Here is a 13357-nt window from a genome sequence, read left to right as displayed (position 1 = left end):
GTTCAACTAAGCTTAAGATGCGAATAAATTCGATAAAAATCAATTTTCATTTTGCCAAAGTCTAGGGGCAAAATGGTCATTTTACTGAAGATGTGGATTTTTAATTGCTTAATTTTATTTAGTGATTAAATGAGTGTATTTTTCTAATATAGATCAAGAATTTCCAAATCCGAACCAAGACCATGGGAAAGCCAAGCAAATCGACTAATCCGACTAGTCGTATACATTTTGTAATTCGAGGTAAGTTGTATGTAAATAATACAACTACATTGTTGATATATGTGTTTGAATTGTCATTGAATCTATATAGCATGAATTGATTGATTATGAAATTGAGAATGTATAATGATAATTGAGATAGTAAAACTTCCGTTGGAACCTTAGGAAGTAAACCGGATATTCATGACATAACATTTGGGTCACTTGTGTGAGCTAGTGTAAGACATGTCTGGGACATGCATTGGCCACATTATGAGAGCCAGTATAAGACCATGTTTGGGACATGGCATCGACATTGAGACGAGTGCTAGTGTAAGACATGTCTGGGACATGCATCGGCCTCGAGACATAAGCCAGTGTAAGACATGCTTGGGACATGCATCAACTACAATATGTGTCAATTTAAGACCATGTCTAGGACATGGCATCGGCCTTGATAATGATAGGCAATGTAAGACCTTGTTTGGGACATGGCATTGGTAACTTACCCCGTGTTTGAGGCTATGGAATATCTGATAGTGTTCCAAATGGCTCAACGGTGAGTAATGATTTTAGCCTAATGAAGAAAAGTATAAACGTATTGTGAGTGGTACAGGTACCTAATTAGTACATATGAGATATGAGCTCTATATACATGATTTGTGATTTGTATTGAGGCTAATGAGTAAGTTATAATTATACTTACTTTAGTATTATGAGCATGGTGATTGTTAATATATTGATGTTGTATATTACTTATATGCAACTTACTAAGCTTTTATGCTTGCTCCCTTCCTTTCCATTTCCTTATAGTGCCGCCTAACTAGCTCAAGGATCATTGAAAGTCAGAGTTATCGATCACACTATCAGCCGAGCATTCGGTATAGTTGGATTTATATTTTTGAATATGGCATGTATAGGGTTTAGACTTTATTATTTTGTGTCTTTGAGAATTGGCCAATTGTAATGACTCGGGTTGGGAACCCTTCATTTTTTATTAAGCCTCAAATGTTGGCTAACACAATTTTGATTTATAAAATATGAATTGTCATGGTTAAATAAATGTCTATTGTGGCTGATTTGATTATAGAAGTTGTTCTTGTTTTTATATTGGTTGGTATTTGTATGAATCTAAGTATGTAAGGGTGGCAAAGAGGCTTGGTAAATAGCCTTATATTGTCCACACGGGTAGACACACGGGCATGTGTCTAGGTCAAGTGTGACACACGATCAGCCCCAAGGGCGTGTGGTCCAGCCATGTGTCCCCTGCATGTAAAAATTTCAAGTCAGTATGCATGGTAATAAACACAGGGGCAGAGACACGACCGTGTGTCTTAGCCGTGTGGAGGACACGGCCTAGTACACGGACGTGTGCCATGGCCGTGTGACATTTTAGGAATGCTGACGTCAGAAACAGAATGTCCAGGTTTTTGCACACGGGCGTGTCGTGGCCGTGTAAGAGACACGAGCCATTGACACGGGCGTGTGTTTGGCCGTGTGAAAACCCCTGTAGGTATGAACTAGAAATTAATTCTACACGGGTGTAGGACACGGGCATGTCCTAAGGTGCTTAGACAGTGTGAGCTACACGGGCCATCAGCACGACCATGTCGAAATGGTCACACGGGTGTGTTACCATTCCACACAGATGTGTGTCCTGTTTTAAGGGCAAATTTTTTACGGTTGGTTTAAGGACTCGGAATGGTTCTGAATAGTTTTCAATGATCGATTTAGGGCTCGTAGGCCCATAATAAGAAGGTTAAAATAGAAATAGAAAAGTTTTAATTTGGACCGAGTCTCGATGACTTGAGGTTGGTTATAAGCATGATATCGAGTTAGGTAATGCCTTGTACTCCACCCCGGTGTGCGTTATGGGTATGGAGTGTTACATGTCCCCTGCACCCTAATTAATGCAAAACAGAATGCCCAATAGTAAACACACGAGTAGAGACACGGGTGTGTGTCTCTACCGTCTGAAGGGCACGGCCTTAGGACATGGGCGTGTGCCCAGGAAGTGTGAAGTCTACACCTAATTTTGGAATTTAGTTCGCCACACGGTCTGAGCACACAGGCGTATGACTTAGCTGTGTGGCTTTATTTTGGTTGATGACGTCATAGTCAGAGAGTTACATGGGTTAAGGATACGGGCATGTCCCAAGCCACACGGCCTACCCACATGGGCGTGTAGCTCTCCAAAATAAGAAAAATTCTCTAATTGTCAAAAAGGTTTTGAAAGTTCTTGATGTAGTCCCAAATTGATCTCGGTGTATGTTTTGGGCCTCGTAGGCCCTTTTGAGGGACAAATTGTATGTGACTGAAAGGTTTCAATTTTGGATGAAATTTTATGGCACGGATTTGTATGCTTGTTTACGTTTAAGTTCGGTAATGCCTCGAACCCTGTCCCAACATCGGATACGGGTAAGGGGTGTTACAAATTCTTTCACCATTCTTTATTCTTCCATCTATTCCATATTGTTTATGAAAGCCATAAGGAACTAATCCTTCTATGGGGGATTAGCGATTGGAGGCATGATCTATTAACTGTTTTGTAAGGCTACTCAGCGGATCAACTATTTGGGAAAGGAAGAGAGTGGAACAAACCCTAGGCCTGATAACCCCGGAAAGCCATTAATGTGGGAATTAACCCAAAATTGGTATTGCCTATTTGTGAACACCTTCACCCTAAGTCAGTCTCGACTATGAGTTCGGAAGATAAGTAGTCCTTGCTGACTTGTTATGTTAGTGGAAGATCAGAAGATCCTGCTAGGGTAGTAACTATTTGGTTGACTAGAAACCCGAAACGACAGTTGATTGGGATTGCCGAAGCAAGCTAATCACTCATCATCATATTTGATTCCTTCTACTTTTTTGTAACATCCCAAAATAGAGCCTAGTCAGAATTGTAGTTTCGGGACCATAAATCTGATGTTAAATATTTTTTTTATGCTTATTAAGAGATATAGGGTATGACAAGAAGCATGTGTTAAAGTTTCATGAAGAAATTCTAAGTATAAGGTGTCCAATTGGAAATTAGGGACCAAATTGAATAAATTGCAAAACTTGGATTCTAGAAGCAATTAGTCTGAAATTGCTATGGATTCTTAATTAAGAGGCCTTAAATAGAAATTTTCCCAATTTCTAAGTTTTTGGACAAAAAGGGGCATGCATGGAAAATTTTGAAAGGTTTGTAAGGAAGGGCATTTTGGTCATTTGGTAATAAAATTAATAAAAAGGGAAAAATGAAGCAAAATTCAGTCATATTCTTCTCCATGGCTGCCGAAAATTGAAAGGTCCCCATAGCTAGGGTTTTGAACATTTTCAAGCTCAATAGTAAGTGTTCCCTAGCCCCGTTTTTAACATTCTTTGTATTTTTAAGATCCTCGTAACATGCTCTCTCTATTTCTACCCATATTTCAAGCTAGGGTTCATGTTTAGGAATCTACCTATGCATGATATGCTTGTGTTTTGATGAGTTATAGAGGGATATGAGAGTTTAAAGGATGGTAAACAACTTTTACTAAGTAGTTTTCATGGAAATAGCTTAAAGGACAATTTTGTAAAAGTTGTAAAAATGGGTAAGAAAATGTGAAATGAAGGAAAATTTGGGTTGTTATAAGTATGAAAAGTATTCGGCTAGGCTTGGGTAACCTAGAAATTTCATGTATTTCATTATACGAGCCTAGGGATTAATTTGTAAAAGTGTGAAAAGTTATGGGTAAAATGGTCATTTTGCCTGGGGTGAAATTTAGGCCTAAAATAAACAATGTGAGGTATTAATAATTTATTTTTATTGATATAGACCCCAAGGAACCAATTTCGGAGGTCGACTATGGAAAACGAAAGGTTTCGGAGTAACCGAATTTCGAATCTAAAACAATTACCAGGTAAGTTCATGTAACTCGAAGTAAACTTTTAATATACTTAAAATGTATATACTTGAATATATGATCAATTAGATATTCATTGCATGATAACCCATGAAATGTGGTAGTATAGTTTAAAAGAGAATTGAAGATCCCGATTGAATAAAAAGGATATCTAATGGATTTCTCGAAATGAAATGGCGGTAAAAGGATCTAGCCAGGACGGGTGTTCCTTTAGTGATCGAGCCTCTCGAATAATAAGTGTACTGAAATGGATTTAGCCCAGACGGGTAATCTAATTAGGGTCTGAATTTAGCCTGGACTACTAATTCAGATCCAAGATCATTAGAGTGCATGTCATTGTAAGGGATTTAGCCTAGACTGGTAATCCCGACATTACTATATGAGTTTACAATACGAGGGATTTAGCCTGGACTAGTAATCCCGCCGTAAGAGCGAGATTCACTAGAGTGCGTATTTAAAATGATCACTCACACGATTTGACAGTAAATGAGATATCCATCGAGATTCTAAGAAGTTCAATGGGATTAAAATAAGGAACAAAAATAGAAATGCTTGAAATGATGAGCTCATCTAAGATTAATGTTTAAAAGTATTGACATGAGACTAACAAGATGATTGAGTGTATGTGATAGGGAAATCATACTATGCATGTTGGCATGAATATTTAAGATGGTTGTATGCTAAAGAATTAGTGAGTTTACTTTCCCGTTATCCGGGCTTACTAAGCATGTAAATGCTTACCCCCTCTCTTTTCCCTTGTCTTATAGAGCTCGCAGACTCATGAAGATTAGAAGACAGTTGGAGCATTGTCAACACTATCGACTTGTTTCGCTTTGGTATACAAAAACTTTTATTTTGTTATAATGGCATGTACAGGATACTTGGTTATTTTGTTATGTGTCATTTGGCTAGCCAATGTAAGGGCTTGAATGATATACTTATTCATTTTGTATATGGCCTTAGGATATGGATCCTTTTGATGAAGGTTGTAAATCTACTAATTCTGCATGTCATGCTTGAATGTTTCATGAGATGGTTAATGTGATATACCATGGATGGATATGTGTAATATGGTCGAATCACTTGGAGATGGTTAGGTCATAATTGACAATGAGTAATAAAACGAGCCAAGTATAAAATGTGATTATTGGAGTAGTAATCCTTAATGCAAAAAGGATAACCTAGCATATGCTAAACCAATGGGATGAGGTTAACATACAAAAGACTATGCTAAGGTAGGTTATGGACATATTTAGGCCATGTTAAATACCATTGAAGTTTATAAATGTGTATGGATGTTGAAGGTGACCCTTGGCTTGGAAAATAGCCTCCAAAAAGGTCCACACGGGTAGACGCACGGGCATGTATCTAGCCCCTTGGGCGTGTCGCTCAGTTGTGTGTCCCCTGCACCTAGAATTTGTATGTCAGTTTGCATGGTAGTAAACACACGGCCAGAGACATGGCCGTGTGTCTCAACTGTGTGGAGGACACGGCCTAGTACATGGGCGTGTGCCTTGGCCGTGTGCCTCTAGATGGATGATGACATCATAAACAAAATGTCCAAGTTTTTGGGCATGGGCGATGACACGGGCGTGTCTAGGCCATGTGAGGGACACGGGCTAGGGACACGGGCGTGCGCTCGGTTGTGTGAAAACCCCTGTAAGTTCGAAATGAAAAATAAATTCTAATAATTCTACACAGGTAAGGGACACGAGCGTGCTCCCAAGAACACAGGAGTATGCATTGCCTCCACACGGGCGTGTGAGGCTTAACCTTAGGAATTTTTATAAAATTTTCTTAAGTTCTCGGTTCTATCCCGGATCATTTTTAATGTATGATTTGGATATCATAAGTCCATAATGGAGACAATATGATTTTGTTTGATCGGTTTTAAATTGAAATGAAATTTTATAGTTCGTATTTTTTGGAAATGTCATGTTTGTGTACGATAATGCCCCGTACCTTGTCCCGGTCTCGGGTACGAATAAGGGGTGTTACATTTTGTATCTCTTAAGGTTTAGTTTTCATTTATGGTATTTTGTTTTATTATTAGCACTATAAATCCCTACAAATATCTTATTTACATTTCCGTACTATAACTTGATTAAAGTATTAATTAGATATTTTAGTGTGTAGGTTAAAATTGATCTAGCCTTCGCCTCCTTTGGGTACAATCCTAGAAGTACTCACCCACTCCGTTGTAAAATTATATTACAACTAGACTCTTATACTTGTGGATACCGTCTCGTAGTTCTATATTTTAACGCAGTATTCACACTCCGGGCGGTCAATCAACATTTTTTTTCTCTTTGTTTACCTTACTAGTTAACACTTTTATTAACCATGTTTACCAAATTCTTTTATTTATTAAGAAAATAAAGAAAGAACTCTAAAAGAATACCGTTATTTGAATTTTGATAAGGAATTCAACATGTATAATTGGTATTATTAAGGATCCATTTTTTTTTTACAAAAAACAAATTATATAAGAATAAGTCTAATTTAGAACTAAGGAGAATTTATATGAATTTTGAATTTTGACTACTTATTTTCCCTTAGCAAATCCTAAAAGAGTTACATTTATTTCTAGCCCATCAAAAGAAATCTCTTTTTTTTTTAATAATCTCATTATAAATTTTGATGATATCTGTTATTTTTGACATAATATCTAGAACTATTCATAGCCCCCCTCTCCAACCTATAAATAAGAGGATAATACGCTTCAACGCACTCAAACCCATATCCTCCTGCATTAACAACAATGCTCATGCTGATTACCGATTGAGTCTTATATCACCCAAAATTCTTTTCAAGCCCTTAAAATGGAAAGTAATATGCATTTAAATGTGCTTGAATCCTAGTGGCCACGTTTTTCTCATTGTTATAATGACAATAGTGCCAACTAAGTTAACCATATCGACAACTTTATCTAAAATTCAAGATATCTTTATAAATACTTGTCTTAAAGTGATCTAAACCTATCTTAATTAAGTAAAACTTGCCCAAAGCTGATCCAAAGCCCAAAACCTCGTCATTCTAGAGTTAATTTGTATAGAATTTTCTATCTACTAATGCTTAAGTAAAATGTTCATAATATGAGTTTGCGAAATTGGATTGACACGTTTTAAAATGTGTTGAAAACTTAGAATAAATCTTATGAGTCGTATGTTGGTAACTCTACTGTTACTCGATATGTCAAGATCCCACCCAAAAATGTATTGCAAATTGATTGATATTGCAGAGCTTTGAAAGCTTTGAAACAATAACTTCGGCATCCACATCGTTTGGTCTTTTTCCATCCATCATGTATCAAAGAACAAACCTACCAAATGCCATCTTCAGAGGAAAAACTAAAATTTGATGCAGTGGATCCTTCCTCCTTTGATGATATAAATCCTTAGCCAGACTATAATTTGAGTGCCTTGATGAAAGTAACATCTACCAAGATGTATATATATCTGATTGTAAAATGAAATGTCTTGCTTGTCACTAGGAAGAGGAAGATCTTGTATTTGCTTGTTGGAGGCAAGTTGAGGACCAGATGTGGATTTTTAGGGAGGTAAATTACATTCTGACTGTTGCTCATACTATTCTCAATGGTTATTCCTCCACATCCCATTCCTTCCTTTTCTCAAATACTGAAATTATCTATAGAACAAAAGTAAAAAGTCATTTAAGAGTATCCTAATCTGTAATTTAGTATAATTTGTTCACGCCATTAGCATTAAGAGATTATATTTAATAAATTTGGATTCGCATTTTAATACTTTGAAATTCATGCCTTTATATTATTGGTAGCTTTCTGTATAAAACAAAAAAAAAGCTATAGGGATATTCATTTTATGTTGGTTATTACATAATAAATATTAATGATATTTCTCATCGATGTTAACCAAAAAGAAAAAAAAAGAAGCAAAATTGGGAGGCCAATGTCTCCAAGTGTCATTCTAATAGGTCAATTACATTCACCCATAAAATGAAAAACCAAAAATTCCAACCCCCAACCCCATGCATCATCACATCAACATCAATTTCCTTTCTTTATTTGGCTTCTCCGGTTTCTTTTTAGTAAAGTTGTGAAGCGGTCATTATTAACTGGGTCCAAATAATTCCAATATCAAATGGACAATACGACAATGTCCACCGCACCCAAATAAATGGGTCCAAACTTTCCTCAACTCTTTTTTTTTAAGTATTTATATTTTATCCGATAGCAATAAACCCACTACAAAGAATTAAGAACAATAATGTTCTATACAACAAATCAAAGAATAAAAAAACACAAATATCAATTCAACAACTTATAGTTCAAACAAAGTTGTATATTATAATGATTTAAAGAATTAATAAGCCTTCTAGTAAGATGATATCAAGTTATTTCTCAAATTCTTGCTAACAGATGATCCACAGAAGTTGCAGGTCTATCAAATAATTTACCATTTCTTTCGCACGAGATGAAATGTACATAAGCATTCCAAGCCAACTTAAGAAGATATGAGATATGGGACTTACCCTTAAAATGAGTTACTGCCTAGCATAGTTCTTGATCCCACGAAGCAACCATTCTCCCAATGCTACACAATTCCAGAATTTACTACCAAAGCTTGCAAGAATATTACCATTCAAAGAAAATATGGTTTTGATATTCATGACTAGAGGAGCATAGCAAACAGTTCTTTTTAGAAATAACCCCTTAAGAGAACAACCTATCCCGTGTTGGCAATCTATTTAGAATAGCCATCTAGGGAATGATTGAATGTTTTGGCACATGGAGAGGGTTACCACAACAATCTGTTCTGTGGAACCTTAGTTGCCTTCTTCATTATATCTTCCGAAAGCATCATAGAAGACATAATAGTTCCTATGGGAGACTCATAATAAAGTTGTTGCAAGCTCCTTAGGTCCTTAGGACTTAAAATCCTTTTCCAATTCCACATGTTGGTTGAATTTGGCTCACCTAACCAAAAAGAACTCCCTTTTAAAATATAATTCTGAACCCAAGCAACCAAAGAGACCCTTCTGAAGCAAGTCAAGAATGAACTAGTTGCAATATGCAAGCTTGGTTCCATTCCTCAATACATTTTAATCGTAGTCCTCCTTTAAACTTGGGTAAGCAGATATCCCTCCAACTAACCCTTGCACCAGTAGCTCCTTATATAGACTTTTCAAGAAATTTCTTTATTAATTCATATGTTTAACTAATAATAATAACCAAGTGAATTTTATGTAAAGCATTTTAAACAAATAAGTCATTCAACAAACCAACATGCGGTTACATAAATTTAACAAAAAATAAATAAATATTTTATATTTTAAATCATTGAATTTAATATCAAATTTCATTCAATTCATAATTTTTATTATTAAATGTTTAATGTGCCACAAATTCCAAAAGAATTTGTTATCACTTATACTAACCCTATTAAGTAATTCTAATGTAAAAACTATTTTAGCTTGTATATGTGACTTGTTTTATCAACAAAATCAACTTTGGGATTATATGTTAAGTATGCATTTTAAACCAACATTTCCATGAGAAATACTTAAAGAAGTTAGTATAATTGACTTAACTTATTAATAATATAAGTTGAGAGATATAATTTGATGAAATTGATTGCTTGAGACCATAAAGGTTGATGCTAAATAAGTGACCTAAAGTATAAATTACTCATAAAATTTGATTAAATGAATGCATGATGATTAAAATATAAAGTGTTAGTCTTCTTTTTGTACTTGGACAATGTTTTTTTCTTCATATATATTATTTAATTCGTGGAGTTATTAGCAATTCAACTTTAATAAGTATTGGTTTGAGTGAGTTTGATATGCATTGCCTATTTGGCTGGTTTTCATTCAATATAAATATTTGTGGTCGTACTTCATTTTTCCCTTTTCTGCTTTTCAGTGTTTTTGGTGTCTTATAGCAATGTACCATTTTTGGATCTATTTGTTCAAGCATAGCAAACTGGCAAAAGCCAACAGGGGCAGATGGAATTCCAAGGTTTTTTATGATGTGTCCAAAGAAGAATGATGAATGTTTATTGCCACATTAATGGGACGTAACAGGAAAAGTAAAGCAAATTAGCAGCGACGGAACACCTGTCCTAATTTAGTTACTCAAAACAATCCAAAATTTGCTTGGAGTTACCCCCGACATGACAGTACACAAGTTTTCTAGTGTTATTTTCTCCCTAAGTTCACCTGCAAGGATTGATGATTCGACGTATCACTCCACCAAACGGAAAATTAAAAAGAAATATCAGTGTCAGTCACAAATAAAACTACAATAAATAAATCGCATTATATAGCTTAAAAATATCATGAAAAGTTTTATATTAAGAATAAAATTATAGAGTAAATTGATTTATATATATTAAATTAAATAGTAAATTAGTTATTTTTTAAATTTTATTTATTTGTACTATTAAAAATTAATATAATTGATAGAATAATTAGATAGTAAAATATGGTATGTCACATGTATATGACTAGTTTTTAACAGTAAAATAGATAAAATTTTTAATAAAAATTAATTTACTCTTTAATTTAACTTATTGAAATTAATTTACTTATTTTTGAGTAAATTAGATAAAATGTAATCTGAATCCTAATACAAGAGTCTCCATGATATTTTTATCGATTATATATATAATATTTGATAAAATTAGTCTTACTACAATTAAATAGATCAATATAGTAATTTTAGTATTAAAAATAATCAAATAAGATTAAATTGTAATATCATTTACGATTTAAAAAATAATATAATTTTTTTAATTTTAGTTCAACTCCAAATAAAAATATTTATTTATAATGTCATAAAACTTTCAAAATATTATTTTTATCAAAAATAAATAACATTTTTAAAATAAATAAATATGAATTAAAATTTAATTTAATTTAATTTAATTCTTTTTAATAATATATTAAATAATTTAATTCAATCCTATAATATAATAACATCCTATCTACTTTTACCTGCACTTAAAAAAAAACTATCTACTTTTGCGTTTAATTTATAGAAAAAGTAGCATTCTGACAAAAATTGATTATTGTTCTTTTGACGAGTATCAGCAGCTTGGACTTTTAGATTTCCAACCCCCCGCCGCCCATTTTTTTTTCAGTATGACTACGTGAACTTTTTCAGTCTTTCCTTCTTTCATTCTCCAAAGCTCAAAGTTACTGTTTTTAAAAATTGGTGCAGGCCTGGGAGGTGTATGCCTTGAATGGATTCCAATACCATACGTTCTCACGAATTTCTATTTCATATGAAATCCAAATGAAGAAACAACGAAAAAGCATTTTCCTCCGTATATATTTCAACTTTAAAAATTATAAAATTTCCAAATTCACTAACGAGAAAACAGTTTCTCAGGATGACACATACTTGTCGGGAGTATGTTCTTTAATCCTCCTATAAATGTAATATAATCGATACCAACCACTCAATTGTTGAACAGTGCTTGTTATTCCAAGATAATAATTTAAAAATAAATCCCATACAAAAAATAGTCTAAAAGAGTTTACTATAAAAACAAACGATAGGTGGCACGAGAGGACAACACATAATTTTTTTAATAAATTAATAAATAGTTTTTTTTTGAACGTTTCAACTGATGCTCTTATTGATAGGATTTTAACCAATGTCTTACACAAACAATAAATACTTCCTACAGCTGTCCTATTTTAATTGACAGCCTAATCGGTGTCTAGGGAAAATGAAAACAAAAAATAAATAAATTAGTCTTTACAATTGCCAATACAAATGAAACCAATTAAGCAAAAGAAAAAAGAAATGAAAAGTCAATCCCCGAGCCCCCTTTCTTGTTGCATCAGTTGCTATTAAGACTCTTTCTCTAAATCGTCATCAGCAAATAACTTTTCAATCCCGAGCCTCTAGTTATTTCACGAGTTCATCGAATCACGTTCTCATTTCCCGATCCGGACTAGTCATGAACGCCTCATCTGCCATTGTTGCTATTTCGGTCCCTATTAACCAGATCCTCCATCTCGCTAAGAACCTTCTCCATCCAGTACTATGGGTCATCGAATTTCCAGCCCTCCTTCGCCAGTCCGTGCGCTACTTTGTTAGCCTCTCTCTGTCTGTGCAAAAACTTTATGCTTCTAAAACTGCCTACTTTTCTTTTTATTTCTTGGATATAACCTCGGATATAAGATATGTCCTCTGATTCCATGTTTATTTTTCAAATAACTGTCAACACGTCACCCTCAACATCTACCTCTTGAAATCCCAGTTCCTCTGCCATGTTGACTGCCTGTAAACACGATCTAGCCTCGGTCGTAGTTGGATCGGCCATATTCACACCTAGGTAAGTGCACGAAGCCATAACCTTTCCATCATTGTTTCTTGCGATGATTCCAGAAACTGATTTGTGTTGACTATTGTTGAAAACTGCATCAAAATTGATTTTTATTCTGTCTCCTCTAGGTGGCTGCAATGTTTTATTGCAAATCTCATTTCTGCTTTTCAACACTTCACTCTTGTGTACAATTTCTGCATAATATGCATTAATAAATCCCACGGCTTCATGCACTTGAGCCTTACATCCCTCATGATACATTTTGTTTCTGTTATGCCAAATAGCCCATAAAAGAATAGTTCTTTTTGTGCACTCCTCTTCGGTAAGATGTTCAAATACCGACGCTAACCAAAAGTTCCAATTTGTTTCCCTGTTGCATGTTGAGGAACTACATCCCAGCTCCCGTGAGACTTGTCGAGTAAAAGAACAATCCCGGACGATATGGCTCACTGTCTCCTCCTCTCTTTTGCACACTGGGCACAACGTGTTATTCACTAGTTTGCGGATTCTCAGATTATACAAAACCGACATACTCCTTGGCCACTCTCCACAAGTGGACTCTGATCTTACTTGGCACCTTAATGACCCAAAGTCTTTTGTAAAACTTAGCCAGAGGATTTTGCTGTGTATTGGAAACTTCTATTGTATTGCTCCATTTGTATCCATTTTTTGTTGTATATACCCCTGTATTATCCCCCCTCCAAACTAAGGCATCTTGTGACTCGCTGTTCGCCAGTGGAATTGCAATAATTCTCTGCATTTGTTCTTCCCCAAATAAAGATCGGATTTCCTCTTGTTTCCAGGTAACATAATCTCTATCAATTAAATTTGACACCTTAGAATACCTTATATCGATTTACTGACATCGAACTCTGCCATTTCCAGCTCTCGGGATTCATACATCGTTCCATATATTGACTCCTTAACCATTCTCGATTCTCTAGCTAATCC

The 13357-nt window shown here is 34.7% G+C and overlaps 1 protein-coding gene across 1 annotated transcript; it reads right to left on the bottom strand.

Annotated features, from left to right (window-relative positions):
• Positions 1 to 12289: 12289 nt before the first annotated feature.
• Positions 12290 to 12937, bottom strand: LOC108455303 (uncharacterized). The gene has a single exon (XM_017753883.1). It carries the CDS (start codon positions 12935 to 12937, stop codon positions 12290 to 12292), a length of 648 nt encoding a protein of 215 aa, XP_017609372.1.
• Positions 12938 to 13357: the final 420 nt, after the last annotated feature.

The sequence above is a fragment of the Gossypium arboreum genome, chromosome 6 (assembly GCF_025698485.1).
Source record: "Gossypium arboreum isolate Shixiya-1 chromosome 6, ASM2569848v2, whole genome shotgun sequence".
Taxonomy (NCBI): domain Eukaryota; kingdom Viridiplantae; phylum Streptophyta; class Magnoliopsida; order Malvales; family Malvaceae; genus Gossypium; species Gossypium arboreum.
Note: the sequence above shows the minus strand (reverse complement) of the source record. Positions and strands in the feature narration are given on the sequence as shown.

Bases quoted from the DNA above. Each gene is read 5' to 3' on its own strand.
- LOC108455303 (XM_017753883.1), bottom strand. From the start codon at position 12,937: ATGTCGGTTTTGTATAATCTGAGAATCCGCAAACTAGTGAATAACACG.